Source organism: Urocampus carinirostris, chromosome 6, assembly GCF_059441175.1.
Source record: "Urocampus carinirostris isolate Australia breed hairy pipefish chromosome 6, RoL_Ucar_1.0, whole genome shotgun sequence".
Classification (NCBI taxonomy): domain Eukaryota; kingdom Metazoa; phylum Chordata; class Actinopteri; order Syngnathiformes; family Syngnathidae; genus Urocampus; species Urocampus carinirostris.
The window spans coordinates 17,791,766-17,819,717 of record NC_142354.1 but is presented as its reverse complement, the minus strand read 5'-3'; the positions used below and the strand labels follow the sequence as shown (position 1 = coordinate 17,819,717).

Genomic DNA, 27,952 nt, shown 5'->3' with positions numbered 1-27,952 from the left:
CTGAGCTTGGATAACAGGAGCGCAGTCGCACACGGTCCACCGCCCGGTGCGCAACGCTGTCCAACTGTTTTTGGGGCTCTTTTTGTTTGGGCAAGAAATTTCTCACCTGAATCTCTCATAGCTCCTTTTTACCCCCCCAAATTTGCAACAGAGTCATCATTGAGAGCCACAGTTGCATTCAGAAGTGAACTTGGTGAGTACTTGATATGCATTTTGGCACCTACTTAGAGTTATAATTTCAGTTTTGCAATCTTCGCCTGATTCCATTCTTCCATAAGCAAACCATAAATGAATTGTTAATGAAATGTCACGCTCCACTTCCCCCGCCCGTGCTGATTTATTCAGGGCGGAGGGCCGCGCTGCCGTGTTTGAAGCGAAAAGTTCCTGATTTTGGTCGCCAGAGAATCTTTGCGATTCGGCAGCGACATGACAGCTGAGAAGAGCGGGCCGGTTATAAACGGGAAACCGGAGGATGGCAGGGACACGGACGACTCCAGCTCCAGCTTGGACAACAGGGAGTACTATGAGAGGGGCCAGTGGAACAACAAGATCGAGTTTGTTCTGTCCGTGGCTGGAGAAATCATTGGGCTGGGCAACGTCTGGAGGTTTCCATACCTTTGCTACAAGAACGGAGGAGGTAAGGAAGCTCACTTCCGAGCAATATTTCTTCTCAGACACATCTGCAAATATTTTTTATATCTTCTGAATTCGTGCTTCTATTTCATTGTTTGGACAAGGTGCGACACACAGAAGGTCTATATCAAACTCAGTTTGGCTCTTGGGACCAATCCAGAGTTTCTTTTCGGAGGCGGGCCATATCAGTAAAAGAATATTAACTCCAAATTTGTAGCTTGTTATTCAGTATTATGCTTTATCATTCAGCCTACATTAGTAACCTACTCGATGTATTATAGTCACGGATAACGAGGCATCTTTTCCAAAAGCAACACATTTATTCACAAACAACAGGGAAAAATGATTGTCATGTTTGGCATTGGATGTGTTAACTGGAATATTTTAACAGTTGAGTGAATGCAGTTTTACACCTAGACCAAAACACCATGCTTTACAAACTCAACTCTTAGAGGCCAAAGAGAGCATTTGGTTTGTATTTGTTTAAAAGTTTCCAACGTCAGTGGAGCGGAAAACCTAAAAGAGTAGTTGGTTCAAGAAAAGTAACATTTGAGTAAAAATTTACCAAACTCATGTCAGCCGCTTGTATCTGGGATTTTGTTCTTTCGGTCATGACCCCCGGTTTATGACAATTGGCAAGGCTAGGAAAGCAAATCGATCGGTAAATGGAGAGCTTTGCCTTTCGGCTCAGCTCCCTCTTCACGAACCGGTACAACGTCCGCATGACTGATCCATTTGTCGATCCCCTGTTAGTTTTAAAGACCATCCCCCCAAAATTTGATTACACTAAAATGCACTGTCTTTGGACAAAATACATCAATAAATAATCTGTGTATACCATTTTTTTTAAAAACACCCCTTAAAATTAGGTTTTGGTGTACAAAACTATTTTTAACAATCAATTATTTGTGAAATACAATAGGGAGACCATTTCTTATATGACCAATTGTTTTTTGCCCAACCACACAGTTTTGGTTTTGTGTGCTATTGACTTTGTTGATTTACCAATTTGCAAATCTGGATGAATACAATCAGTTCTATTTAGGAGTTGTTGAATGGATGGGTTTCCGGCTATAGTGTGACGGAGATCCTAATTTGGGCATTTTTGGGGGTTCTTGTGTACACTATCTGACTAAATTTTCACCATTTTCGACGCTTGATCTATAACTGTTTTCTTCCCTGTCTCAAGGTGCCTTTTTTGTTCCATACGTCATCTTCTTTGTGTGCTGTGGTATCCCCGTTTTTTTCCTCGAGACTGCCCTTGGTCAGTTCACCAGTGAGGGCGGAATAACATGCTGGAGAAAAGTTTGCCCCTTGTTCGAGGGTAAGAACCACTCAATATGATTTCATCGTTTTTTTCACACAAAATCTCACAAACTTTTTTGTCATTTGCAGGCATTGGCTATGCAACCCAGGTGATCGAAGCACATTTAAACGTCTACTATGTAGTCATCCTGGCCTGGGCCATCTTCTACCTCTTTAACTGCTTCACCACTGAACTTCCATGGGCTAGCTGCGGCCACTACTGGAATACTGGTGGGAGAAGCAAACCTCTTTGCTTATTTTCACCTGTATTCCTCATCAACAAACCAATCCAGTCATTGTGTCTTCACAGAGAACTGCGTCGACTTCTACGGGGAGAATGCAACCAACATTACTAACCCCAATGCAACCTCTCCTGTTATTGAATTCTGGGAGTGAGTACAGTACAAATTTAACCCCCCATGTCTCCATTTCGTCTTCAAAAGAGCCTGTCAACCTAAAGCCAACAGTTTTGATTGGCGAATATGTTTATATGTGTTTAAGTCATTATCTTCAAGTTTGTTTTAATATATTGGAAAACATATTTGATTATACTTTCCAATGAATTTGCAAATACGGTTAACCGTACATCAATGCTAAAGTAATAACGCCTCGTTGACTTGTTCATGCACAAGTTAAACATATACATGTCCTTTATTTTTACATTTGGCTGGCATTTTACCAATATATTCGAAAATCAGGTAGACATACTTGTATCATTATTGTTATGCATGCCGTACACGAGTTTGGTTGCAAATTCTTCCCATAAGAACGTTAACCACACGTATACAGAAGTAAGCACACCATGAAATACAGAGCAATGAATTAATCATACATACAAGACAGCAATTAATTTACTTTAAATGTGATTAAATCTGTATAGTAGTTGGCCTGTTAATGTGTCATTCAACAGGTGTTTGCAGTAAGTCTGTTTCAATTTATTTTCAAATACGTTTGCACAATAGAAAAATACCTATCGTAATATGTCTGTGTTTGTAAATACTTTATAGTAATTGCCATTCAAGAATATGAATTCAACATGGGGAATTTTAAAAATTTGAGTTATTTTGACCAGGGATGTACAAGTTGAGGCCCTGGGGCAATTTGTGGCCTGCAAGCCATCATTCTCCAGCCCGCTGCAGACAACATTAGTTTATTTAAAGAGTCATGTTAAACAATGTACAGCTTTTTGTTTTCAATGATACAAAAATAGAAATTGACTCTTTGAATATTTGGAAGTTACAATAATAGATTTTTTAATGAAAATTTAAAACTTAATCTTATAGAAAGGTCTTTGGGTTTCTATTTTTGAAAAAATATATATGTGTGTTCGGTAAATGGCATTAAAAAAATCAAAGTGACCCTTATATCCCTATTTTTCTCCCAAAATGTTATCTAAAATCTTTGCTTCTGATTTTGCCACTTATCTCTCTGTTTATCAAACATGAAACAGTTTCCACTCGAAGACACTGCAGAAATTTCTATGTTAGGTGTGTAATATTGAGTGGAAATCTATCACCAACTCTCTCAGTCAGTCTTACTGACCCCTTCATCTTCCCTCCCTTCCATAATTAGTCAGCTCTTTTTACATTTGTCAGCAGGGTCTACTAGGCCAACTGCCTCTCAGCCGGTGTCACAAATGTGGCAGCAGACTGGCCTCTGCCAGCAGGCAACGCTGACCACACTTTCAGTTCCATTGCCAATTCCTGTGGTTCTACCAACACAATCCAATTTAGACACATCAGATTTCATCACATAAGAAAAATCATTTAATCTACTTTTTATAGAGCAAGCTAAGCAGCTAGCATAATGCGAACAATTCTATTTCAAATCAATGCAATGCTATTGACCTGTCAAAAACCCAGTGGCTGGATGCACATTTTACACCTAGGTCTACAGTAGTGCTAAGTCTGAATCAAGCCAACCCTCAGTAGCTATTTTAATCCCATAAAACATTTACTGCAGCTACAGCTGTGACACAAAAAAAAACATCAGTTATGACCTCATAATATTGCAATTTTATTTAGGAATATAGCCACAATTTATCACCAAAAATGATTTTCTTTGCACAAAATCCATCTTCCTTTCCTTCCTCGTAATTATTTTAATTGCTCTGTTATACAGACTGTCTGTGTGTTTCAGTTCCATCAAGCAGTTCTTTTCTATCGCCATCCAAGCTAATGCTAATCCAACAGCTTTATCGTCAGTTATTATATGCCTTAGGGTCTGCAGAACTGATTGTAAAGGCCTTCGGGTAAATTTCTGAGCCTGGCAACAAGTAATGGGTGATAGTGACTGTTTAAATGCTTAAATATGAAAGCATACATGTGGAAGAAGCTTAACCAGGGGAAAATCAATGAAAGGAAGCTCACAGACAATTTGGAATAGATAATAAGTATTCATGGACAAAATATAATCAACATCACATGGTTCAGATATTTTCAGGCCAGCAAAGAAGGGCTTGCAGGCCCCCACAGTCTTCCACTGCTAATGCCTCCTCCAAGTGCAATCCAGATCGATCTATCCGTTCCAAGGTAACCCTTGTGGCTGACCAAGGGGGACAGGGTTTCTGTGTTGGACTTAGCTTGTGGCCTGCCACCAAGAACATGTCACTATGATCAATGGCTGCTTCAGGATCTCCGGGGGTGAACTTGGTTTTGAACATTTGGCAAATGGCGTCGGGGTCCGCCGTCTTGCATCCTCCATAAATGCCGTTCCCTGGAAATGCTTTGACAAACAGGAAGCGAGGGGTTGGTTCACCGCCCAAATAGAGATGGAACTAACGACTATTTTAATAGTAGACTAGTCACAGACTATTTAAACAATTATATAATCAGATCATTATTTATTTTCTGTTAAATAAACATAAGACAAATGGGTACGATGAAAAATACATCTTTTATTGAACATTCTGCGTTTTCGTAAATATAAATGAATAAAACTATTAAGCTCAGTGCGAGACATAAGCCCATACTAGGGTGGTCCTTATTTTTCGACTTTTAAAATTTCATGCTCTGACCCCTTGAATATGTTCCAATATATACAAAACGTAATTAGGCAAAGTTTCATCAAAATCAAAGGATATTTAGAGGTCGCTCAAGGCCTCTGAAATTTTGGTATGAAAAATAAGGATTTTTCGCACATTATATCAGACCTAGTGTACAAAGTTACTTGTAACTTTTCTTGTGTTACAATTATAAGCAATGGACTGAAATTGGATGTTCTAAAACGCCGTACACATAGGGTTAAGATTTCCGTTTTTTCTCGAAAATTGCCAAAATTTTACCATTTTGGGAAATTTCAAAGTCGTTGAGCTACCTCTAAATATTATCCAAATTGTTCAAAATTGCACACAGTGTGTTTTTATCGATATAAGAACATATGCGGGGGGTCAGAGCCCAATATTTCAAAAAAAAAAAATTTCGACCCCCATTAAGGACCACCCTAGCCCATACATACACCTTAGTCCATTTTTTAGGAACTGACAAACATAAAATGGATTGGTTGTTGTAAACCAATGCTTCTCAATTATTTTCTGTCATATCCCCTTCGAAAGAAGAAATCCCCTCGCGCCCACCCCAATAAGTCTGTCTCCTCATCCTGGTTAATTATTATTTAAAGGGGTCGATTGAGGGTATGCTCCACTTTGTATCTACACTTATACTCTGTGCTATATGCACGGTGTAGAGGTTAACAAAAGACTGCAGATGGGAGCGCCACTGCTCCCCAGTGTAGTGGAGGTGCAATTGCACTTGATTCTATTGAGAGTTAAAAATTTCAAACATTCCTGCATGCATTTAATTTTGTTTGTCAGGCACGGACTTACATAACACTCAAGTTCTCTTTATAGCTAAATGAGTGTGCATAAAACGTACACTGTCATTAAAACCGTATTGTCTTGAATGTTACTTGGGTCTTACCGAGTCGAGTCAGGCTCTGTTTTTTTCAACTGTCCAACGTGCTTTCTTCTTTTGAGAGGATCATGTTTCACCAATGTACTGCTATTTTATAAATTGTATACTTTGTAATTTTTTCACGTAGTCTTTTTATTTGTCGTATCAAGGCTAAAATGCTCCCAAACTTTCTAAGTTTTGGTATGTGTTCTTGATATTGACACCGTCATTTTTGTGTGTTACCACTCAATACAGACGATACTGCCCAAGAGCGAGTATCAGCAGAGATTGTAACCATGTCAGATGCTTCACTCTGTCAGAAAAACATGTTTGGTGAATATAGTCGACAATGGAATTCCTTGTTGACTATCTCCACTATGGATTTTTTTTTACAACGTTGACTAATTCAGACAGCCCTACACTTAAAACGACCTGCAGAAGGTGTACATTGCTGAACAGGCATTGACTGTGACACCTGCAGGAGCACCAAGATATATTTGGGTTGTGGAAGAGTAACTGCTTCCCATTTCATATGTCAGTTGAAATTTCAAGAATTCAATCTATTTATAACATGTGCGCATCTGCTAGCTGTTAAATAGTATCAATTGAATTAAAGCTTTAAAAGCCTGTCCTGACTCAATTGAATGAATAGAGCTCCAATTTGCTAGAGGCCAATAATGCTGCTTGTTGTTCCTTAAATTAGGATTTATGGAAAATGGACTATACCCTTTTGGTGACTTCTGCTCTTGTTAGTAAAGGTAGGGCAATCGAGTAGACTAACCAAAAATTAAGGGATTTAATACTCAGTGCTAACAAGGAATTTATTTTTTGGTATGCTTGTTATTATTAAGGCAGCTAGTCCTTTTCTAAACCCCCTTTCACAGTGTTGCTTGATCCAATGACCATTTTCTATAGTGTGTAGTGATAGCTCTCAGGATATTTCTGTACAAGCCTTTTGATAGAAAGTCTATCCATTAAATCACAAAAAGTTAATCAAGGGCATGACTCACCGGTCATGATGCTTTTCTTTTCTTTTCTCCCCAAAATAAATTGTTTCTCTCTGAATTTGTGGTTCTGACAGCAAGTCGAAAATGACCAACCAAATGATTGACTCGATTTTACCTGTTGAAATTGTAAAGATAAATACATGAGAAAAAAAACTAGTTAAAATACGCATTCTCACAATAATCACAACGTACATCATAATTCCACATGTTCAAGATTTGTTTTATCTTTATAATGCCTCCTGTCCAGTGCATGATCTTATGAATGGGAGGCTATTGTTACAGATTTCACCCATCTCTTTATTAATGGCTTGCACTAAGAGTTTTTTTTAGTAAGTGCGAATTTACCAACATAGTTCGGTTCCAAAATTTGAATACTCCACAAGATTTGATATGATGGGTCATCATTGACGGGGTAGAAGTCTATCATTATTACTTAGTATGCTGGAGAGAAAAACATACAAACCTGAAAGTGCGCCATGTTTGTTTACTCTTGTTCCTTAGCATGGATTAAAGTAGCTCCTGTGAGTTTTGACTTTGACAGTTACAACAACGATTCCGATTCATAAAATAAGGTCAATTTCTTAGCTTGGATGGCTTCCATTCTTGTTGTATTGCATTCCATGGGATTGGTTCTGGCCAGTGAATTATATGCTTGTCACCAGTAGGTGTCCTAGCATGGCTTACATTTTTGGGGGGGATACATTTGATATTTTGCCTTCTAGCCACCACATATACTGATTTGTTATCCTGGCCCAAACAGACGGAGAGTCCTAAAGATATCTGATGGCATTGAGCACATGGGAGGGATGCGCTGGGAGCTTGCCATGTGCCTGGCATTGGCCTGGTTCATCTGCTACTTCTGTATATGGAAGGGACCCAAGTCGACTGGCAAGGTGAGGGGACGCTAATTTATTCTTATTTACCCTTATTTACTTTGCTCCAGTGCTGAATCCACCTTTCATTTCTTATTTGGCCTGAGATGCCTTGGGCAAGTTAGTAAGTGCGCCCAGTAGCATCATTGTGGAAAATTCCCCAAAGCCCAGTGATCCAGAATAAGTTGGAAGCTGGAGGTAGAATAAGGGAAAAGGGTTGCAAGAATGGCAAAACATTTTAAAAAAGTGGTGTGTTAGGGCGGGAGGGGATGAATGGGTTCACATTCTACATGACAGAAGGAAAACAAAACAACTAGGTGGCAGCGACGATTTCCCTCTAAAGTGTCTTTTGTCCATCTGTGAAGTAAAGAGGATAGAATGCTCCTTCATGGCCGGGCTTTAGCAGCCGGTCCAAGATTGATTTCTGTATTCAGTGGAGGAAAGAGGGAGCGTTCATGAAGAGCATGCAGAGTATATCCTCGGCCTGTCCCTCTCTCACTCTCTCCTCCACCGACCCAACGGGCCCATTCAGCCGCGACACCGCTAAGCTGTTTGCTTTGTGACTGTGTTTGCAAGCCATTCTCACATTTAAGCCCTCCCGTTAAGATTTACGGCGAGGCAGGGGCAAGTCTGACCCGTAAATCTGTGCCGGTTGAATCCCGTGGTTGGGTGGAGGCAATGCGCAACGCTTCAAAAGTTCACGCGGAGAGTGAATATCTTATTTTTTGTCGCCCCAAAAGCAGACGGAAAAGACTCCGAGGGGTTTAGGAAGTGTAATTGTCGTATTTGTCAACCTGAAAGGAGGGAGCCGCATGGCAGGAGACAGCTTTTCCCACACTTTTCTTGTTGGACATTTTAGGATTAGCACAGCTTAAAGGACACAGCTTTAATAAGTCTTTAGCATCATAAAACATGACTTTTCCTGCTTCCCAAATGTTTGCTCAACATGGAATTTAGTGTCTTGCCTTATTTAGAGCCTACACAGCAGAAAAAATATTTTCCATTTACATACAGTGTACAGCTACATTTTGTCTGTGTGTCTAACTTCCACGTTGTGAATGAAAGTGTGTATTTCTCCGTTGTGCTTCTCTTTGAAGCACTTTTTCCCACACTGCCAGCATCACTCCTATGGGCTCCTCCTGTTTAAGAGATGGAGCCAAAAGAGCCCTTGCTTTCTTTTCAATATGCTGCCACAGCCAGCTCTGTTATGTTCTGTCCTGCCCTCAATCGGTGACCATTGACAGAGTTCCAGAAAACTAGGTGATATATGTTGCCCAAACCGTACTTTTTTTAAAAGGTTTCTTGAAATGTTAAGATCAAGTCTCAATTTTTTTGTGTGGAGCTTATGCTGTATTTGCCACCCCCTAATCATGAGTGCAATTTAAATATGGCTCAAGAATCTACATCTTCAAACAAAATGTTGTTAAACTCATAAAATTGTTCAAATATTCAATTTTCACCCCACAAATCTGTTGATTGACTTATAGCACAGGTTGCATTTGGAAATTGGTTAGTTGGAAACTTGCTTCAACTCTTTAAACAGATGCTCTCAAAGTAGTCTTATGACATCAAAGTACATTTTTGAACAGACTGCATTGAAAGCATTTATCTGTTTCTAACTTGAGACAAGTTTTTGTGTACCTAAATAAGAATAACAGAAGTATAATCATGATCACAGGTTTGTTATTGCCGTTGTCTTTTGACAAATACATTTTGCGCACCAATCTTTGTCTACAATACTAAACTGTGATATTCCAACATTTGATTTTTATCTGCAGGTTGTGTATGTGACAGCCACATTTCCTTACTTCATGTTGCTGATTCTGCTGATCAGAGGAGTAACGTTGCCAGGAGCGTATGACGGCATCAAGTTTTACCTCTACCCGGATATCTCGCGCCTTTCAGATCCACAGGTAGGCTTTAGGATACCCTCATTTCTTTTGGAGCTTGTTCCACCCGAGAGATCTATTTTGTCACTCATCCATCCATCCTCTGAAACGCATCCCTCCACTAATGCAAACTCCGCACAGGAAGGCCAGTAACTGGATTTGAACCTGGGGACTCATTGTTCAGTCATTAGTTTCTTCCATTAAAGAGTTTTTTTTTTATGATTAGTTTGTTATAACTATTTATCTTAACAAAATGCCAAAATTATCATGAAGTGAGGGTGTGATATAAAAAACTAGCAACCCCCACGTAAAATATATAATTGTAGGTAGCTGACTGACAAAAAACCACAACAAAACTATTAAAAATATGCTCAATTAAGATATTTTTGTTTTATTGCATTAACTCATCAGAGTAACTCCTCCCAGGTAGTTGTTTTTGTTTTACTCTTTTATTTCCTGAAAATTATATATATAAGGAGAACCCAAATGTGTGACGTTTTTCACACAAGCTTTTATTTTACGGAAAATGGGGCAGTCATGCGCGTTAACCCAAACGGTAGTAATTCGGCGATCGTTGGGCGGAAGACGTAAGGCAGCAGTCTGGCGTGGAATGACAAGAAGCCAGAGGCAGACGAGATTGATACCAATTGCTCGAGCATATATTGGACAGATGGAGCGATACCGGACGGGACAGGACAGACAGGATTGATATCAAAACTGGTTATCGAAATTAAACAGGGCATACTAGACGGGAACGAACCTGGAGATCGATATTAAACAGGACAAAATAGACGGGAACAACACCTTGACAGGAGAAACAGGCAGGGAACCGGAGAGAGTCAAAACCCACGTCTTGCGGGGCAGAGGTTTGTTGACGCACTGACAAAGAGGTGATAAATAGAAGGGAAGCCAATCTGTCAACGAGCCTCAGGTAGCGCCGCACGGGCGGGGCCAATTGGGCGCCATGGCAACCGTGACAAAGAGGGAAGATTCTGCATGATATTCTAATCTTGTGAGAAAATAAAAAGAAATTTGTGCATCTGTTGTGGAAACGGCTTACAACACATGCATGGGAATCCTTTGGTGTTATTATATTTCAACCATTTAGTGCTGATTGGTGTCTATTGATAAATACGCTTAGCAAAGTAAAGCGCTGGGAACATCGAGTAGTAAAACTCAAGATTAGGGAAGATTGTGTGTGTATCTGTTTTGGCGCTTTGGGCGAGAATTCAAGGTCCAAACAGCGGTAGTTAAGGAGAGTGATAAAGAAGTGACAGAGGAGGACATTACTTCTGACACGGATGTTAAATTGGCTTCCTCGGATGACAATCAGGGCACTGTTCACTAGCAGGCTGTTTGCAACCTGTATGAGTGTGCGCTTGTTCAACTCCAAGTCCTTACCCTCCAAGTGCCACTTTTGACTTGTCACACTTTCTCTTGTACCTTAAAATATGTTTCTTCACCAGTGTGCAAGCATGCTCTTATACTTTTTGAAAGGGATGGTGCCATAATAGCCTGTGGTTTGCAATAATCTGTGGTCTGTGCGGCCGTTTGAGACTGTTTGTGATTGAGGGCTATGCAAATAAAGGTGACTTGACTTGAAAGAACGGTAAACATATTTTTTCAATTCATTTAGCTATTACCGGTAGTGTTTTGTATTCATCTCACACACAATTATCATAATGAGTGGTTAGTGCGCAGCCCCACAGTGCAGAGGTTCAGGATTCGAGTCCAGTGACCGCAGCCTCCCCATGTGGAGCTTGCATGTTCTCCCTGTGCTTGCATGGATTTCCTAAGGGCACTCCGGTTTCCTCCCACCTTCCCAAATACATGCATGTTAGGTTAACTGGCTGGTCCAAATTGTCCCTAGGTGTGAATGAGCGAGTGAGTTGTCTGTCCGTGTGCCCTGCGACTGGCTGGCAACCAGTTCAGGGTGTCCCCTGCTCACTGTCCGAATATGACTGGGATGGGCTCCAGCATCCCGGCAACCCTACTGAGGATAAGTGGTGCAGAAAATGGATGGACAATTATCATAATATGAATTTGGTTGCCTGTATTTGGAAACACTCAGTTTTATTATCATATTAAAATCATCAGTATTTCATTGAGTATGTATGAATGATAATAGTTTCTCAGAATCTAGTCAAACCTTCAGGTTCAGGGATTTCACATGTCAACATTTGACAGATGTGTTGACATTTGTTAGCATTACTTCAGTAACCTTATGTAACTTGACTAGCAAATTAGCCTGGTTTGAACTTTTGAAAATGAACTGAACTCCATTGAATGAGATCGACTCGTGTCTGCTAAATGTCAGCAGCGCAGCTGTTGTGCTTCAAACCCAGCAATTGTTTTAAGCAGTTTGAAGCTGTCTTAATAATTTGTGAAATAAATATGAGAGGGTCCATCATTGAGTAGAAATTCCTCAAGTTAATTAAAGTTAACAATTACATCATTATGACGATTGCTTTGCTTTATCCCCATAGTTATGGCAAGATTATTTATCTGTGTAAAATAACCAGGGAGAAAAGTAACATTTCAATACAACATAACAAACTCACATGTTTCGTTCTGGGGACGTGAGCTACTTTTCAACAAGGGCCACATTAGCGTAATGGCCTTCCTTAAATTGTCTGATGTAACTTTCACATATAACTAAATGTAAATGAGGGTAAATGTAAATGTGAATGTGGGTAATGTAGGGTTGTTGTTAAAAAAATATTTTGAGTTTTTAATATTTAGACATAAAATGTTGTGGTGGGCCATATTTAGCCCCCAAGCTATGAGTCATACACAAGTGGTCTGGATCAGTTTTTCTCAAATGTTGGGCTGGGACTCCAAAGTGGGTCATGAACCCGTTTTCAGTGGGTTGTGGGCCTTTGCCTTGGTAAATTAATGCTGAAAACAAAAAACAAAGAGTCAATTACACACCTTAACAGTGGCAATTAAGCTCTGCTTAATCTCTTCTTCCTGTTCAATCAATCGTCACACTTGAGAGGGATCACATTTCATTTTATTGTAATTTTGTTGGTTTTATTTCCATTTTTTTACACAATAATGGGTTTCAATAAAAGTTGTAATAAAGGGAAGTAAAAGTGGACAGTGACACAAATTATCAAGTCTAAGAAAGAAAAGATTGAAAAATACAAGAATGTTTGTCTGAGTGTCTGATGTTGAAGCGCTGCTGGAGGATACAATAAACGGTTTAAAAATGTTATGCAGTATTTTAGATTTTTACGAGGATATTCATCTTTATTAAGCACATAAATAATTATCGGCGTACACGCTCCTTTAGTATGTGGCTCTTTTATAATAAAGCAGTTTTAGGGGATTGCTTTTATGTAACATAAGCTTAAATGCGAGTATACACGGTACTTCAAGTCGTTTCAGTTTTGCGGGGCCATTTTGTTATTTGAAAAATAAAGGTGACTATATTGCATCTATGCTTTAAATTGCACAATCCTTTCATTTGATTCATTTGAGAATCTCCTTATTTGTGTAGCAGCTTGCAATTAGGGCAGAATGGTGGGTGCTGATTTCAGTTGAGAACCAGTGGTCAAGATGAAAGACACATTTCAAATGCGGTTGAGATAGACCAAACCAAAATTGACAAATTTGTGATACTAAACCAATATCCTAACCTTAATGTTTTGATAGTGGATACAATCCATAAAGCAATATTCGATGGCAGCAACATCTGGAGAAAGAAACACGAACGTTTTCACTTGGTAGACAATGTTTCCAAGAACACTTGAAAGCACACGTTTACCAAATTAGGAACAACATCAACAAGAGATTCTCTCGGGGACCAGGCCACCAAGGTTCCCTTACGTTGCACAGCCTTCAGCCCAGAGCCAACTAAAAGGAACATTAATGAACATTAGGAAGAAAGGGCCGTTCTCCCACAGGAAACAGGCCTGTGTTTGTGGGGTCACGGAAGTTACCGTGGTTACTCGCAAGAGGGAGCGAAGATTGCACGTTTGTGAATTGTGTTGTGCTGCTGAAATGAGATTAGTGGCTGAATGGTGATGTGAAGGGGGTTCTGAAAAGCTGTGCTGCATTCGCTTTGGGTTTGCTAGCGCCCCATAGTAGACCCGCCAGTTCAAAGGTCCTGTGCTGCGACGTCAAACTCGTTCCATAATGCAGTTTACCTAATACTTACTTTACTTTATTTAGTATCATGTGGAACCACGGATTTAAGTTCTTTATTTTCTTAAATTCGCTCTCACTTTTAATGAAGTATTACTGCTGCTGAGATGACTTCATTACTTGCGTACTGTAATATTTTATCTTACTGTAAATTATCTTTCACTTCAGGGTGCACTTTTTAATTTCATTGTACATTTGATATGCTTCAATGACATTGAATGCAACTTCATTCAACCATATTTGTTCAAATACTGTATTTCACAGGTCCTAGGTTGGACCGGTTTAAAATATTTCCAGGATTTTTACATTTCTTCTTTTTTTGGGTGTTTGTATAACACAAACCTGACTATCTGTAGAAAACAGTAATAACTCTTCCCTCAAATCTTTTTTCCAAAATGTACCTGTTAAAGGTGAAATGTGTAAGGTAAAATACATTTTTTGAATCAAAAACACTTTTCAGGCCTTAGCATTTGAGTATGCATACTATAGCAATAAATGTTTCTTTTACAATGAATCTCTTAGAGACCTAAGCCTATAAGATTGCATAACTCAATGAAAATCTGTGAAGTACCGAGAAATAGTGAACCGTGTTCTATCGAGGAATTATGTACAGTCAATCTATAGTCCGTCACTTAAAAATGTGTTTTAGATATCTATAACTGCCATAGGCACTGGCACCTTTATACGCTTTTTGTTTCCATAGGGTTGAGCGGTATGGCAATAAAGGAAAACTTCCATTTTATCAATTTTATAGCTTTTTGAACAAACCATACACATAACTCAACAATCATTCATTGAAACAAACTTAAATTACAGGAAGAATCCTGTGCAAAATGTTCAAACACATCTAACCTCTCCAACATATGTTAAACAATCATGGTTTCAAATATTCATAGCTATGCCTGACCAAAATTAGGTAGCTAAGGCCTAAAGTAAATTTATTGCTTTATGTGTGCAAAAGCTTTAAATCAGGGGTCTCAAAGTCAATTTAGTAGGGGTTCCCCAGAGTTGGGGTCTGAGTAAGGTTTGGCCCTGTTGGGTTTTCCACAAGAGAATCATACTACTGTTTTCAAATATCTTTATTCACACAACATAATATGATTAAAACAAATATTAAAATTTAATTTGAAAACTTTTCTGGAGGAAATAAAGGAAAACAGCAAAAAATAAAGACTTAAGAAATTAAATGAGCGGAAAAGTAAAAAAAAAACTTGATTCGAAGGCAGAAAATCAAGTTACATGCAAAGTACATCTGCTGTACTTTAATCCTTGAAGACTCTCTTTATGTCTTTCAATTTAAATAAATTAATTTGCAGTTTGACTGCAAAAAAATGATATAGTCACTGCCATTGGTCAAACAGGGAAGTGGCTATCCAATCAAATAGCAGGAGGGATGCAAATTGATCTAAAATGTTAGTGTGGGAATTTTAAGTCCTGCCCAACGGATTGCCACAAAGGTAGCATCCGTATCACGCTTGCGCGGGCCACACTATCATTAGCTTTGATATTAAGGCGGGAGCAGCAATGGCCCAGGGGGCCGCAAACTTAAAACCCCTGCTTTAAATAATCCGCACCAACTTTTAGTAATTGGAATTAAACTCAACTGTCTACACAATTAAACACAGGCTACTGATTTTTTAAATGGCAAATAATTGGAATTCATTTGGTTTACTTTTTTAGAATGACTGGGTGATTAGCATGCAGCCCCAGGGTGCGGTAGTCCAGGGTTCTGTTCCGGCTATCACAGCCTCCCTGTACGGAGTTTGCATTCTATCCCTGTGCCTGCGTGGATTTCCTCCAGGCGCTCCAGTTTACTCCCACATTCGAAAAAGCATGCATGTCAGGTTATTTGGCTGGTCCAAATTGTCCTTAGGTGTGACTGAGTAAGTGAGTTGTCTGTCTCTGTGTGCCCTGTGACTGGCCAGTTAGGTTGTCCCTTGCCCACTGACTGGAGATTGCTAGGATGGACTCCAGCACCCCAGTGACCCTAGTGAGGATAAGCAGTGCAGGGAATGGATGGATTTGGTTTACTTTTCCATACTTGTCCTTGTCAGTAATGGCTTTTATTTGAAGGTATGGGTGGATGCCGGCACGCAAATCTTCTTCTCCTACGCCATCTGCTTAGGCTGCTTAACCGCTCTCGGGAGTTACAACGCCTACAACAACAACTGCTACAGGTAAGAATGGTTTTTCATTTGTCCCTATTTAAGTCTGTCTTTACTTTCGTAAGTGTAATTATCTTCCGTTGTTCTCCTCAGGGACTGCATCATGCTTTGCTGTCTAAACAGCGGCACAAGTTTCGTCGCCGGTTTTGCCATTTTCTCCGTGCTGGGATTCATGGCCTACGAACAGAACGTTCCCATCGAGGCCGTGGCAGAATCTGGTGAGTGCGCAACAGCAACCAAACCAAATCATATATTATAGGCTGTTTCCTTGTGTTTAATGTTAAGAAACGTTATGTAACTTGGTACTAGCACTACCTTTCAGACCACAAGGTGATGATTTATTCAAGGAGGTATGAATCATTTAGTGAGAATGACAGCGTGAGAGATTTCAAATGCTCTCCTCGGAGCACAGCGTGGAAACATCTTAATGCTTTTCCGCAAGCAGGCCACCTCAAGATAACATGGCTGCCTGCTGCATCTTATTTTGAGCCAGTTAGTTTTGATTTGAAAACAGCAGAAAGATCATCAGTGGGCCGCTTTTACTGTTTTGAGCAATTCATCTCCTCTGTTGTGCAATAAACTCGACAGCGCCACTCTCCAACTGAGTGATAAATTGGCTGCTTTGTATTTGTGGATACAAACTGGAAAACAGAGACTCAGCATGCATATGAAATCTACAAGCTTTCATCAATAACAATTTTTGGGGCTGGATTCATGAAGGTGATGTCTGTTCTCAGGTCCGGGACTTGCCTTCATTGCGTACCCAAAAGCTGTGACAATGATGCCCTTGTCTCCACTTTGGGCCTGCCTCTTCTTTATGATGCTCATCTTTCTCGGACTGGACAGTCAGGTGAGCGCAAACACAACTTACACAAGAGTCATCTCTGAACAGTTGAATTAATCATGTAATAATTGAGGGCTTGGTGAACACATCACTTGTGACTAGGGCGGCAACATTAAGTCGACGATGTCGGCATAAGAAAAATAGAAATAGTACACAATTAATTACATTTTGGACTAATGTCACCGGATGTGTTTTCAAACAGTGAGGCATTTTACATGATTATATCTCTGCACAAGTCGCTCATGCGGAACAGCATCCGTCTCGAGCGGTAACATACAGAGATTATAGTGTCAACACCAATGTTCCCTCTAATTTTCCACGGGTCTGAGCGTTCACACAAATTCGGTGAGCAGCGCTTGAAACAACAGTGAGCAACCATAATCCCAAGTGTGGCAAGATAATTAATTAGCAAACATGTCCAAAACTTGACATCAAGTTACATTTTGCTGAGTTTCCGGCAATGCAAAATTATTTTTCTGTTTTGAATGAATTGACTCATGTACTATTGCAAAGGTTGTACGGCCTACAAACGCCGTTTGTTCTTACAATTCTTTCACAAGATATCCATTTCTTTTTATTTCCTAATATCTTTTGTCACATTTTCGGGGGCTTATCTAGTCGGTTGTAAGATACAGAACTGTACTTAATCACATTCTTAGTGGAAGTACAATGTTGGCAACAAGATTCACTTGATATAATTGGAAATTATTTGAATGCAACACAAACATTTTTTTTTTCTACTTTTTTTTCAATTCCTTTAAAAAAATCTCATTGTGTTTATTTTTTCCGAGCTGTTACTTTTTTCCTTTTTGTTCTCTATTTACTTTTTTTCCTACATTTCTTTATTTTCTTTTTTTCTGGCTTTTTTCTAAAATTTTCCTTCTTTTTTCTCCTCCTTTTGATTCTTTTTTTCTCAGCTTTTCACTACATTTTCATTTTGGTATTTTTTTCTATTTTGTTCTATTCCCGCTTTCTTTTAGGTCATTTTGTGCATAATTTTACATAATATTTGGTCATGTTGGGATCAAAGAAGCAAAAACAACCCGAAGAGCCGTTTAGGACCCGAAAGAGCCGGTTCCTTTTAGTGAGCCGAGCCGAAGAAGCCGGTTTCCCGACAGACTCTACTAACTTTACTCAACTTCGTTCTCCTTCGACTCGACTTCAAAATACCGCATTTAGGACACAACGTCAGGGGAACCCGTGAATTTTTACCTTCATGCACTTTAACTTTGACTTGAGTCGCTTGAGTAATTTTGAGCCCTCATTTTTGTGCGTTGGCTAGATTTTCTTGTGCGCTGAGAATGTGCGTGCAGTGCGCAATTGCGCACGCGCGCAGCTTAGAAGGAACACTGGTCAACACCAAGCATACCAAAACTAGTTTTAGGAAATTTTAAAGCTGATACAGCAAATAAAAAAGACTACTGTATTAGTAAAGTTTACATAGCAGACTTTGCTTATCATGGCAGTAACTCAGTGATGCATGAACATTTAAAAAGAAAACAAGTTAAAAAAAAATTGGGTCTGACTTGCCTTGGTAAGATTCAACTAACATTCAAGTTTATACAGTTTTGATGACATGCATTGTACATTTTATATCTTTTTCATGAAAGAGAGTTTGAGTAATTTCCTAGACTGAATTTAACAAACGTATTTGAAATTAAACCCATGGAGTCCGAAAAACAAAGGTCATTTGTTGAACTGTTAAAACTGATGAATGTCAGTTGTTAAAACTGTTTGATTTCAAACTGTGGAGAATCGATGAGTACTTTTGTTACAGTTAGTTGCAGATGGCAAATAAAAGTAAAAAAAAGCACGTTTTTTTTCCTGTTTTACTGCTGGTTTTTGGTTTACAAGGATTCAAAATCTTTACAGTATTTGGATATTGTTGCATGTCCCCATAAAATGGGTCGAGGTGTATTTGTTGATTTATGTTTCTACTCTCCGAAACTGTGCCTTATTAGTTCAAACCTAGGGATTTTTATACATTTTTTGTAAGAATCCTAAATATATTCAATAAAACATGTATTTTTCATTGTAACATTTTTTCTTGTGTTAATGATCTTTTGCCACATAATTGAATCAACTTCATGCTAAATTTAAGCAAAAATGAATAATGATTCGACTACCGGTAATCTGTTTAATAGTTGGTGACAAGTCTATTAAGAGTCCTCAGCTGCACCCCTTCTTGTGTTCAGAATTCTTTAAAAACTCCATGCTAAAAGCTGTTATGCTAAGTACTAAGTACATTTGCACATAGGGCCACTTTTGACCACTTGACCCACTTTTGGTCCTTTCCCAGTTTGTGTGCGTGGAAAGTCTGGTGACGGCTGTGGTGGATATGTACCCGGAGACCTTCAGGAGAGGGTACCGCAGGGAACTGCTGATTCTTGGCATGTCGGTGGTGTCCTTCCTTATAGGACTCATTATGTGCACAGAGGTGAGGCTTTGAAACACATCCATGTTGTTCATGTACATGGTGCCTTTTGGGATACAATTTCTATTTGAACTGCCACATGCAGACCTGTAATTTATCTATCTTCTTCCGAGAAAGTAAAGATTCTGTGTCGACTCATTCACAAAATGTTAGTCACAACTCTGTAAAATGTAGTTTTTAAAGGTTTATTCCAATGAAAAAGGTATATATTTTTTAAATTAAACAGTTTGTGACACTTTCTAGTGCATGCATATTTGCCACCAGGTGGCAGTGTCATACAGTAATGGAGACTATTTGTGACACATTTTTTTTCTTTTCAGCAAACTAATACTTGCCAAAAGCAATACCTCGTTGTCAGTTTAGATGTGTTGCTTCACAATTTGAGTTCAAATATTGAAACTGAGCGTGAAATGCTCTTATTTAAGTGAGTGTAAAAGAAAATTGATTTCTTTCACAGCGCCTAACAGATTCTATACAATTTTTCATTATATATTTTTGACATTTTAATATAAGACAATCCTTCAAATAATGGATTACGTAAGAACAATTATTTAAAAAATACATGACAATATATGGGTCAGAAAAATAGTACTTATAAATCAGCATGAAAATAGTATTTAATATGGAATAGGCCAATGACAGCAATTCTGCTCTTAATGATATGCTAATATAAGAAAAAAAAAAATGCCACAACCTAGGAGATGTACTATAATTCAAAACTTTGATGTCAAGTTAGAGCAAAAAGGAAAAAGAAGAAGGAGAAATAATCTAAATACCCTAAGGCACCGATGTATTCAAAATCAAGTTGGGATATTCCACTGAAATCCATCTTCATTCATTTATTGTCCGCCCATTTATTGTTTTTACTGCCTAGAATTGAATTGTTTTCGCTTCCATGATCCACCATCATCACTCTCATCGTCATTCCCACCAGATGAAAGCCTGCAGGTACAAAACATTTTGTTGCCTTTGTGTCATCCCATCATAATCCTACATTTCGAAGTCCATTCTGGTTAGTGTGTTGAATAGGGCTCACTAGGTTGTGAGAATGCTTTAATACGCAGTCATGTATACTAGGAGGAGGCGCCACCTCTCCAATGCTTTTAGAAGCTGCCTTTCTGTACTGTACTTTGGAACAACGGTTGCTCCTTATATCACCCGCTAAAAGCTTCTCGTGCTTTTTTCTATAAGTGCCGTCTTTAGTCCACCCACTCTTCAGTTCTCAGGGTCCATGAGTGCCATTAAATGTAAAAACCTAACCAAATGCACTATGCTGAATTCATATACTTGTGCTAAGGTTTATTACATATGCTACAGTGTATTATTTTTTAAATTGTCACCAACTGTTGTCATTTATACTGTACATACAGTGCATACATCACCTTCCACAAAGTAGCCTTTAGACATAAAATTCATTAAAGGGTCATTGTGTATTACCCAGGGTCTCATAGTGGTATATAAACTTAATCTTTTGAGAAAAATACAAACATTTAAATAGCAAAAATACATAAACTTTTATACAAACGTTTATTCAAAGAATAAAAACGTGTCGGTATTGGGTGCTAACATGATTGTCCGTCATCTTGCTACTAAGAACACCCCAAAATTTAAAATCATTGTGAAAGGCTGGGCAAAAAAGACGAATGGTGCAATTTGCTCACTTCGAGTCTGCTTAGTTTATTGTCCTTCGTGTGCTTTGTAGCTCTTATTTTTGGTTGCCTCACACAAGACAGCGACTGTGGTCAAATATACACAACTTCACTTTAAGGATAGTAGAGTGGGATGTTAAAATATCCTTTAGGAAGCAGAAATATTGGACAAGCATGAAGGATATACTTATTCATAGGGCCCTGCAGTGGGATTCATACTCAGATTTTTTTCATGAGTGTCCTTTTAGCAGAAACAAACTATATAGAATCTCCTACGCTACTGTATAAAAGATCAGATTACTACAATAAACTCATATGATCAGATCATTTTGTGATATAATAAATCATGTTTACTGTGTACTTGGAATATATCTAGTGTCCGTTTTTTGCCATTCCTTCAGCTATCTCAATTTCTTATCAAAATAAAACTACCCATAATCCACTGTGTTCCTTTGATATAAGGCAGCTTTTCTTTTCCTCTGCCTTATCAGATTTGATCCATATTTTTCTTACATGACGAAAGGCAAGATTATACACGGAATTGCACCCAGCATCCAATCACATTTCTACAAATGTTCCCTTGGGCACATGCAGAGTGCTGGGGATTAACAGAGGTGCATTTCCACTTTCAGACCCAAGTTTTGAACATCCTAAACCCAAAAGGTTCTGATCAGATATGTTGAGCCTTTTCCAAATTACCATATTAATACTTATTTGCATATTGTCTCATTGCAGGGAGGGATGTACGTCTTCCAGTTATTTGACTCTTACGCAGCCAGTGGCATGTGTTTGCTGTTTGTGGCCATCTTTGAGTCCATATGTATTGGATGGGTTTACGGTGAGACGTCACGCAAGTTTTTTCACTTTATCTCTGTAACACTGTCCCATCTTGTCTGCTCACTGATACAGAAGGGAAGAAAATCAGGCCAGTGGCAAGTCTGCCATCTGCTGGAACTAAGGATAACGCAACAAAACTGTCATTGTGCATTACTTGTATCATCCATTTGAAGCCCAAGGAGAGAATAAGAGTGGACAATGTTTATGTTTTTCAGGCAGTGACAGATTCTACCGAAACATTGAGGACATGATTGGCTACAAGCCTGTCTTCTTCATCAAATGGTGCTGGATGATCTTGACCCCGGGCATCTGTGCTGTGAGTTTGCCCTCACATTACTAAGATTAGCAAACGCATGTAGAATGACAGGCAGAAAAAAATCATACACAAAGATTTGAACTCAGGTGTTAGCTTTTGCTTCGTCCGTACAAACACCAACAAGCTCAGCAGCCAGACAAAAAAAAAGTGAAAACAAGGCCAAAGATCATTTATGATGACTTTAAGTTTCTAACGCTACAACTAGTGCATGTGATTTTTTTTCCGCTGCAGGGAATTTTCCTGTTCTTCTTGATCAAATACAAGCCGCTTAAATACAACAACGTGTACACCTACCCTGACTGGGGCTATGGCATCGGCTGGTTCATGGCCATGTCCTCTATGGTGTGTATTCCTCTGGGGATCATCTGGATGATCTGGAAGACCCCCGGAACCTTTTCTGAGGTAAAGTTTCATGCGCATGCCAGAAGAGCTTTTAGGTCATATTAATAGCAAACAAAATGCAGTCGTGGCTTACTCAAATCTGACTTCTGGGAATTGTGTGGGTCAACTAAAATGAACGTCATATCAGAAGAGGGGTCAGAACAGCAATTATGGCCATCTTAAACCACAGCCACACTTGCCAGGCTTAAACCCATCTGGAGGAACAAGAACATAGCAGTATAATCAAAGATCAGACCCATGCAAGCTCTGGTTACTTACATTTTCCTCTACACTTGCAAGACATGGACTCCCATAGAAAAACTGAAAAAGAAAATTCAGGCCTTGGAGATACGATGCTAGAGGAAACTTCTAGGTATTAGCTACTTAGCCCATGTGACAAACGAAACAGTGCGAAACAGCATCAGAGGGCACATTGGACCCAACGAAGAACTGTCGTCAACTTTGCCCAGACGGAAACTTCAGTGGAATGGTCACGTCACAAGATCATCAGAACTGACCAAGATAATTCTCTGGGGTCCAATGGGGCAGGAGGAGAGGAAGACCGAAAAAGAACAAAATTAAGGAATGGACTGGTGCCACCATGTCTCCACCCATGTACATAGCAGGGACTATCAGCAGTATCCAGAGTTGCGTCCTCACTGGTGCCCAGACGACCTATGGGGTTAAGGGATCCGTGAACTGTAAACCGTGAACCGAACCCTTGCCTGCCCTTCCAGATCACAAGTACCGCCTGACGAACTCTTGGCAAACCTTTATTTCTGACAGTGTGTTATGTGGTCGTGACTTAAAGTGCAGAGTATAGTGGTCATCAATGTTGTGCCCAAAGCCAGGGACCATCAACAGTGGAGAAGGCTGTGCAGAGTTGTGTCCTTATTGGTGCCCCGACGACCCATGCGGTTAAGGTTTCCGTGAACTCAGAACTAGTGCTCAATCAGGTCAATAAAATGCATCATTAATAAGAAAATTCTTAACTATTTAGATAGGTCATCAACATTTACCCAAAGTGGTCTGTTCTGTTTGCTTGTCAACCTGTGAGTTGACACACACAAACACACATTCAGAAACACTGAGGTGAGCGAGTCCTTTCACACCTGTTCAAACAGTTGAGTTCGCATGTGTTGGATCAGCTTTTTATATGCACAGGCAGATATGTGAACCATCGCTTATAAGCTAATGCATATAAGCTAAATTTGGTTCTCAATTCACTCAATACTTTTTTTTTATGCACCATTTGTTCACATACAAAAATCTTAGAGATCGGATGTAATTTACCTGTATATATTTTTTATTAAACAAATAGGATTGGGCCACAATTATCATCCATCCATTATCTACACTGCTTATCCTCACCAGGGTCGCAGGGGTGATGGAGCCCATCCCAGCTAACTTCGGGCAGTCAGTAGAAGACACCCTGAACTGGTTGCCAGCCAGTCGTAGGACACACAGAGACAGACAACAGTTCTTATGCCCACTTATACCTACGGTCATTTTGGAGTCACCAAATAACCTGCTATGCATGATTTTCGAACTTTGGAAGGAAAACAGAGTGCCCGGACTCCTCACAGGAAACCTGGTAGCCTGATTTTAACCCATGACCTCAAAACTGTGCCACGGAAGCCCTAACCATTTATCTGCTGTGCCGCCCCGACCACAACTACTACTTTTTAATCTGTTTTTTTCTCATTACATCTTTTCAAACCTACTTCTGATTATGGACATTTTTGGTACATTTGTGCCACTCTGTTTACTTGTTTTAATGCACGAATAGGGTTGTTGGATACTGATATGTAAATATTGAGTCACCAAAACTACTTACCCATACCATTACATAAATTTCCCTGCCCCCAGCAAAATTATTGACTTTTTCTGCTATTTGCCCCGATACGTAAACCTAGTAGCAGCACTCGCCCATTTCTAATAAAAAACACAATTTCACAAAAATTAGGAAGTGAGGATTTGGAGTACTATTAGGTACTGTAGTTTTATTGTGTTGGAACACAAGTCATAAGCCAAACCATTAAAGAAAAACATCTGCGTGTCTTCATTGAAAACTTAAATCCATTTGTTTGATGCCATTGCCTGTTGTATCTATATAACTATTTGCTCCAAAATTGGAACAAAAATGCTTTTCCTTTGCCAAATTAGTTATGAAAAGGAGCACTTAGCACAGCATCTAATAATTGCAAATGTTCTACTAATTAATGTTGTTGTTGCTGCTGGTTTTATCACTGCTGTGCTCTAGTTGTTATGTTTATGACAGCGCTCTCAGCAGATAAGGTCATGTGCTAATGGAAATTCAGTCTTTGTTTGGAGATGACTGTTTATGACGAGCTGAAAAATTGAGCTTTCAAAAATGTGTAGAAAAAATATATAATTCCTTTGACCATGGGTTGGGAACCTAGGGCTTGTGAGCCATATATGGTACATTTGATACATATGGATCAGGGATAAAAGTTTGCTCAAGTATATTTCAACTGTGTTATTTCAATTCTGGCATGCCCATTGCAACATTGACTTGTGCAAAGCCAATGGAGCCCTGGAAAAGGAATTGGTCTGGTCCAGTGTATACAATGCATAGTTTCCACTATAGTTTACAGTCAAAGTGTTACATCAACAGACCCCATTTTGGCTGTATATCGCTAAAGAATCCTTTATATGGAGCTCATTAAATAATGTATGTTCACTGTTGAGGCACTTTAAGATAAAAACCTAAAAACATTTGATTGGTTGAGCAATAGGGGGTAGGCCTGAGCTATGCACACAGCGCACTTGCGGCGGAGGTAAATATGTCAGTATTCTCGTCTGCAGTATTTAGTGACATTTTTACAAAATAACTCTTTTTGCACCTTGATATGAAACCATTCGTTATGAAAACAATGAAGATCAAAACGATCTTAATTTTGGTAGGGAGACAAGTTTAAATTGGTCATTTTGGTAATATGGGACACAGGCTCTGGCATCATTCTTATTTCATAAATGTCATCTAATGTCTCACAGTGAAACGAAATTTACTGAAAAAAATAGATTTTATGTTTGGTTGTTTCGTTGAAATTTATCATACAATATATAGTATGTCTCGCTATCTCCCCCCAAAAAAATGAAATAAAAGAAATTAAAACATAAAATTGTTTGCTATTATGGCTCTCTGGGTCATAAAGTATCCTGACCTCTGCACTAGACTGTGCATGCTTTGTACTGTTACTTGAAGATTTAATTATTCTACTCTAGTCCAGTGAGTGGCAGTAGTGCGTATCAAGCCAATAGTTGTTACCAGTGTCTGGCTCATAACTGAAAAACAGTAATTAGTTATTAGTTTCAAAATTTAATTTAGCTAACCCCTAGATTACTTACACCAAATGTAGCGCGTTACCTTAAATGTAACTATCTTGTTTAACATTTCAGTATATACTTACTTAGGAGCCCACCCTCTAAAACTGCTTTAAAATAGTCACATCATAAAATAAATAGAAGAAAATGTGTACACCAACCTGTGGAAGAAGTGAAGCCTTCCTATCCCTTGGCTTGTGCTGTCTTGAAAACTGCAAATGAACACTTGGCCCCGAAACACTCCATATGCACTTTGTCTCTAGGTTTCAAACAACTCAAAGATTTTCCTTCTTCATTTCTGGCTACTGTCCCAAAAAATTGTTTTTATCTCCAGTAATGGTGTACTGTATTGCAAAAATGATTTTTACAAATAAGATCACCAAAATTCAGCACAATTTTACCGTAAATTCTGTGCTCACTTTGGCCCCATTGATTTCCCATTGGTTTGTTGTTCTTATATGAGGAACACCCCACCACCACGCGCTGCATACCATTTACTTCTGATGACGCTTAACTAAATATGCGCATATAAGCTGACCCCCTTTATTACAGTATTTTATTTTATGGTTTTAAATTCAGTTTAGATGCATGCATATGCAGTAGGGAGAAGATTGTATCTTCATGAAAAGAAAGTCAGCATCCTCATCCTCTGTACTTGAGATAGCGCCGCCCTAACTGTATTCAGTTGGATTTTGTAGGTAAATATAGATATGCCCTCCCTTTGAAAAATGCTGACGGATCAAATATTTATGTGATAATATTAGTGATCCATCTTTGGCATTCAGAGGACACTGTAATTCATGAGCATAAGTGAGTGTACAACAGTAGAGTTACAAAGTATTATCGATAACGTGTTGCAGTACCAAATACCGCAAAAAGCAATTGCAATCCTTTGTAACAACACTGCCAGTAAAATAAGACATTGAGAGGCATACAAGAATAGCTGAGCATTGTGACTTCTGACCTTGGTTGGGCCAGAACCAGAGTCTCACCTACTTTCCCTTTTCTCCACCGCAGAGAATGAAGAAGTTGACGACGCCCAGTCCGGACCTAAAAATGAGAGGGAAGCTAGCCGCTCTCAGCCCGTACGCCGCCAACGACGCCATGCTGAAGGCCGACAGCAAAATCGCCACCGTCTCAGAGAAGGAATCACACTTCTAACTGACTTGCCGGCCTCAAATTAAGTCCTACCCTTCGAAAACGGCACCAGACATCAGCTGCCGTCTCAGAAATATAAAACCCTTCTAAAGCTATTTTGATTTTGTAAAAAAACGAAGAAAAAAAAACCCACAGAAAAAAAAACTGGAAGCCCAGATATGTAGTTTGCTTTTGTTTTGCACACTTTGATAACATGTTAGTTGAGTTCTGTTAACGTTGTCACTAAAACCGACAGTTTCATGGCTAACCGGTTAATTGAGTTGATTTTGACGATATGTTTATATTGCCACATTAGCTTCTGTGCCTTGGCATTGATATTAGGCCTCTCGTGTGAGCATTTTGTGTCTGGAATTTGCTGTGAGGCGCACAGATGTCGAAGAGACGGCCACCTACCTTTGATCTTTGAGGGCATTGAGTGCCACGCACAAAGACGTTCCTCTATCAAATACAGTAGTACCTGGACATACGAACTTAATTTGTTCCGGGATTGTGCTTGAAGCTCGAATTGCTCGTGTAACGAGACAATTTTCCTGATCTGAAATTATAAAAAACTAATTGGCTCATTACCGACCTTCCAAAAAGATCATAGAGAATCAGTAATATCTAAATAACACATCTTCCTGATCACTAAAACCATATTCAATAAGTCATTAAATATTAAATAATACAGTGATGGGATGAATATGATATTCACAAAACGAAATGCAAGTTTATTGTAGTTGCTGTGATGAAGTTGTGCGCATGCTCTGGAGCTACGTAAATTGGACAGATGGTCCTGTAGGAGTGACGGCGGATGACTTTTGAGGATACGTAACATCTCATTGTACGTTTGAAATTAAAGTTACTGTAACTTTAAACGAACATGACCATACATTTTTTTACATCCCTTTTTTTACCTGTTTCCATTTTCTTTCATCACATTCTTTTTGCCTTTTTAGCGGTTCTCGCAATGCTATCACTTTTAACAGGTCTTATGAAAAAAAAACCTATCCAAGTCTCTGCCTCCCCTTCAAAATGTTACTGAAATGCGTAAGGCAATTGTCAATAAAAAGAGCTGTTGGACCAGTTGCTCCTA

General features: G+C 39.1%; 1 protein-coding gene across 1 annotated transcript; it reads left to right on the top strand.

The window, feature by feature from the left end:
- On the top strand, positions 1-27,952 carry slc6a11b (solute carrier family 6 member 11b). The gene is made up of 15 exons (XM_088338102.1): positions 1-193; positions 346-637; positions 1,823-1,957; positions 2,029-2,169; positions 2,249-2,330; positions 7,596-7,728; positions 9,486-9,620; positions 15,819-15,922; positions 16,004-16,128; positions 16,648-16,760; positions 19,054-19,191; positions 21,573-21,675; positions 21,890-21,990; positions 22,222-22,392; positions 26,737-27,952. Exons 2-15 carry the CDS (start codon positions 427-429, stop codon positions 26,878-26,880), a joined length of 1,836 nt encoding a protein of 611 aa, XP_088194228.1. The 5' UTR covers positions 1-193; positions 346-426; the 3' UTR covers positions 26,881-27,952.

Bases quoted from the DNA above. Each gene is read 5' to 3' on its own strand.
- slc6a11b (XM_088338102.1), top strand. From the start codon at position 427: ATGACAGCTGAGAAGAGCGGGCCGGTTATAAACGGGAAACCGGAGGAT. The intron at 16,129-16,647 runs GTGAGTGCGCAA...GTCTGTTCTCAG, and splicing joins CGAGGCCGTGGCAGAATCTG to GTCCGGGACTTGCCTTCATT. The intron at 22,393-26,736 runs GTAAAGTTTCAT...TCTCCACCGCAG, and splicing joins CCCCCGGAACCTTTTCTGAG to AGAATGAAGAAGTTGACGAC.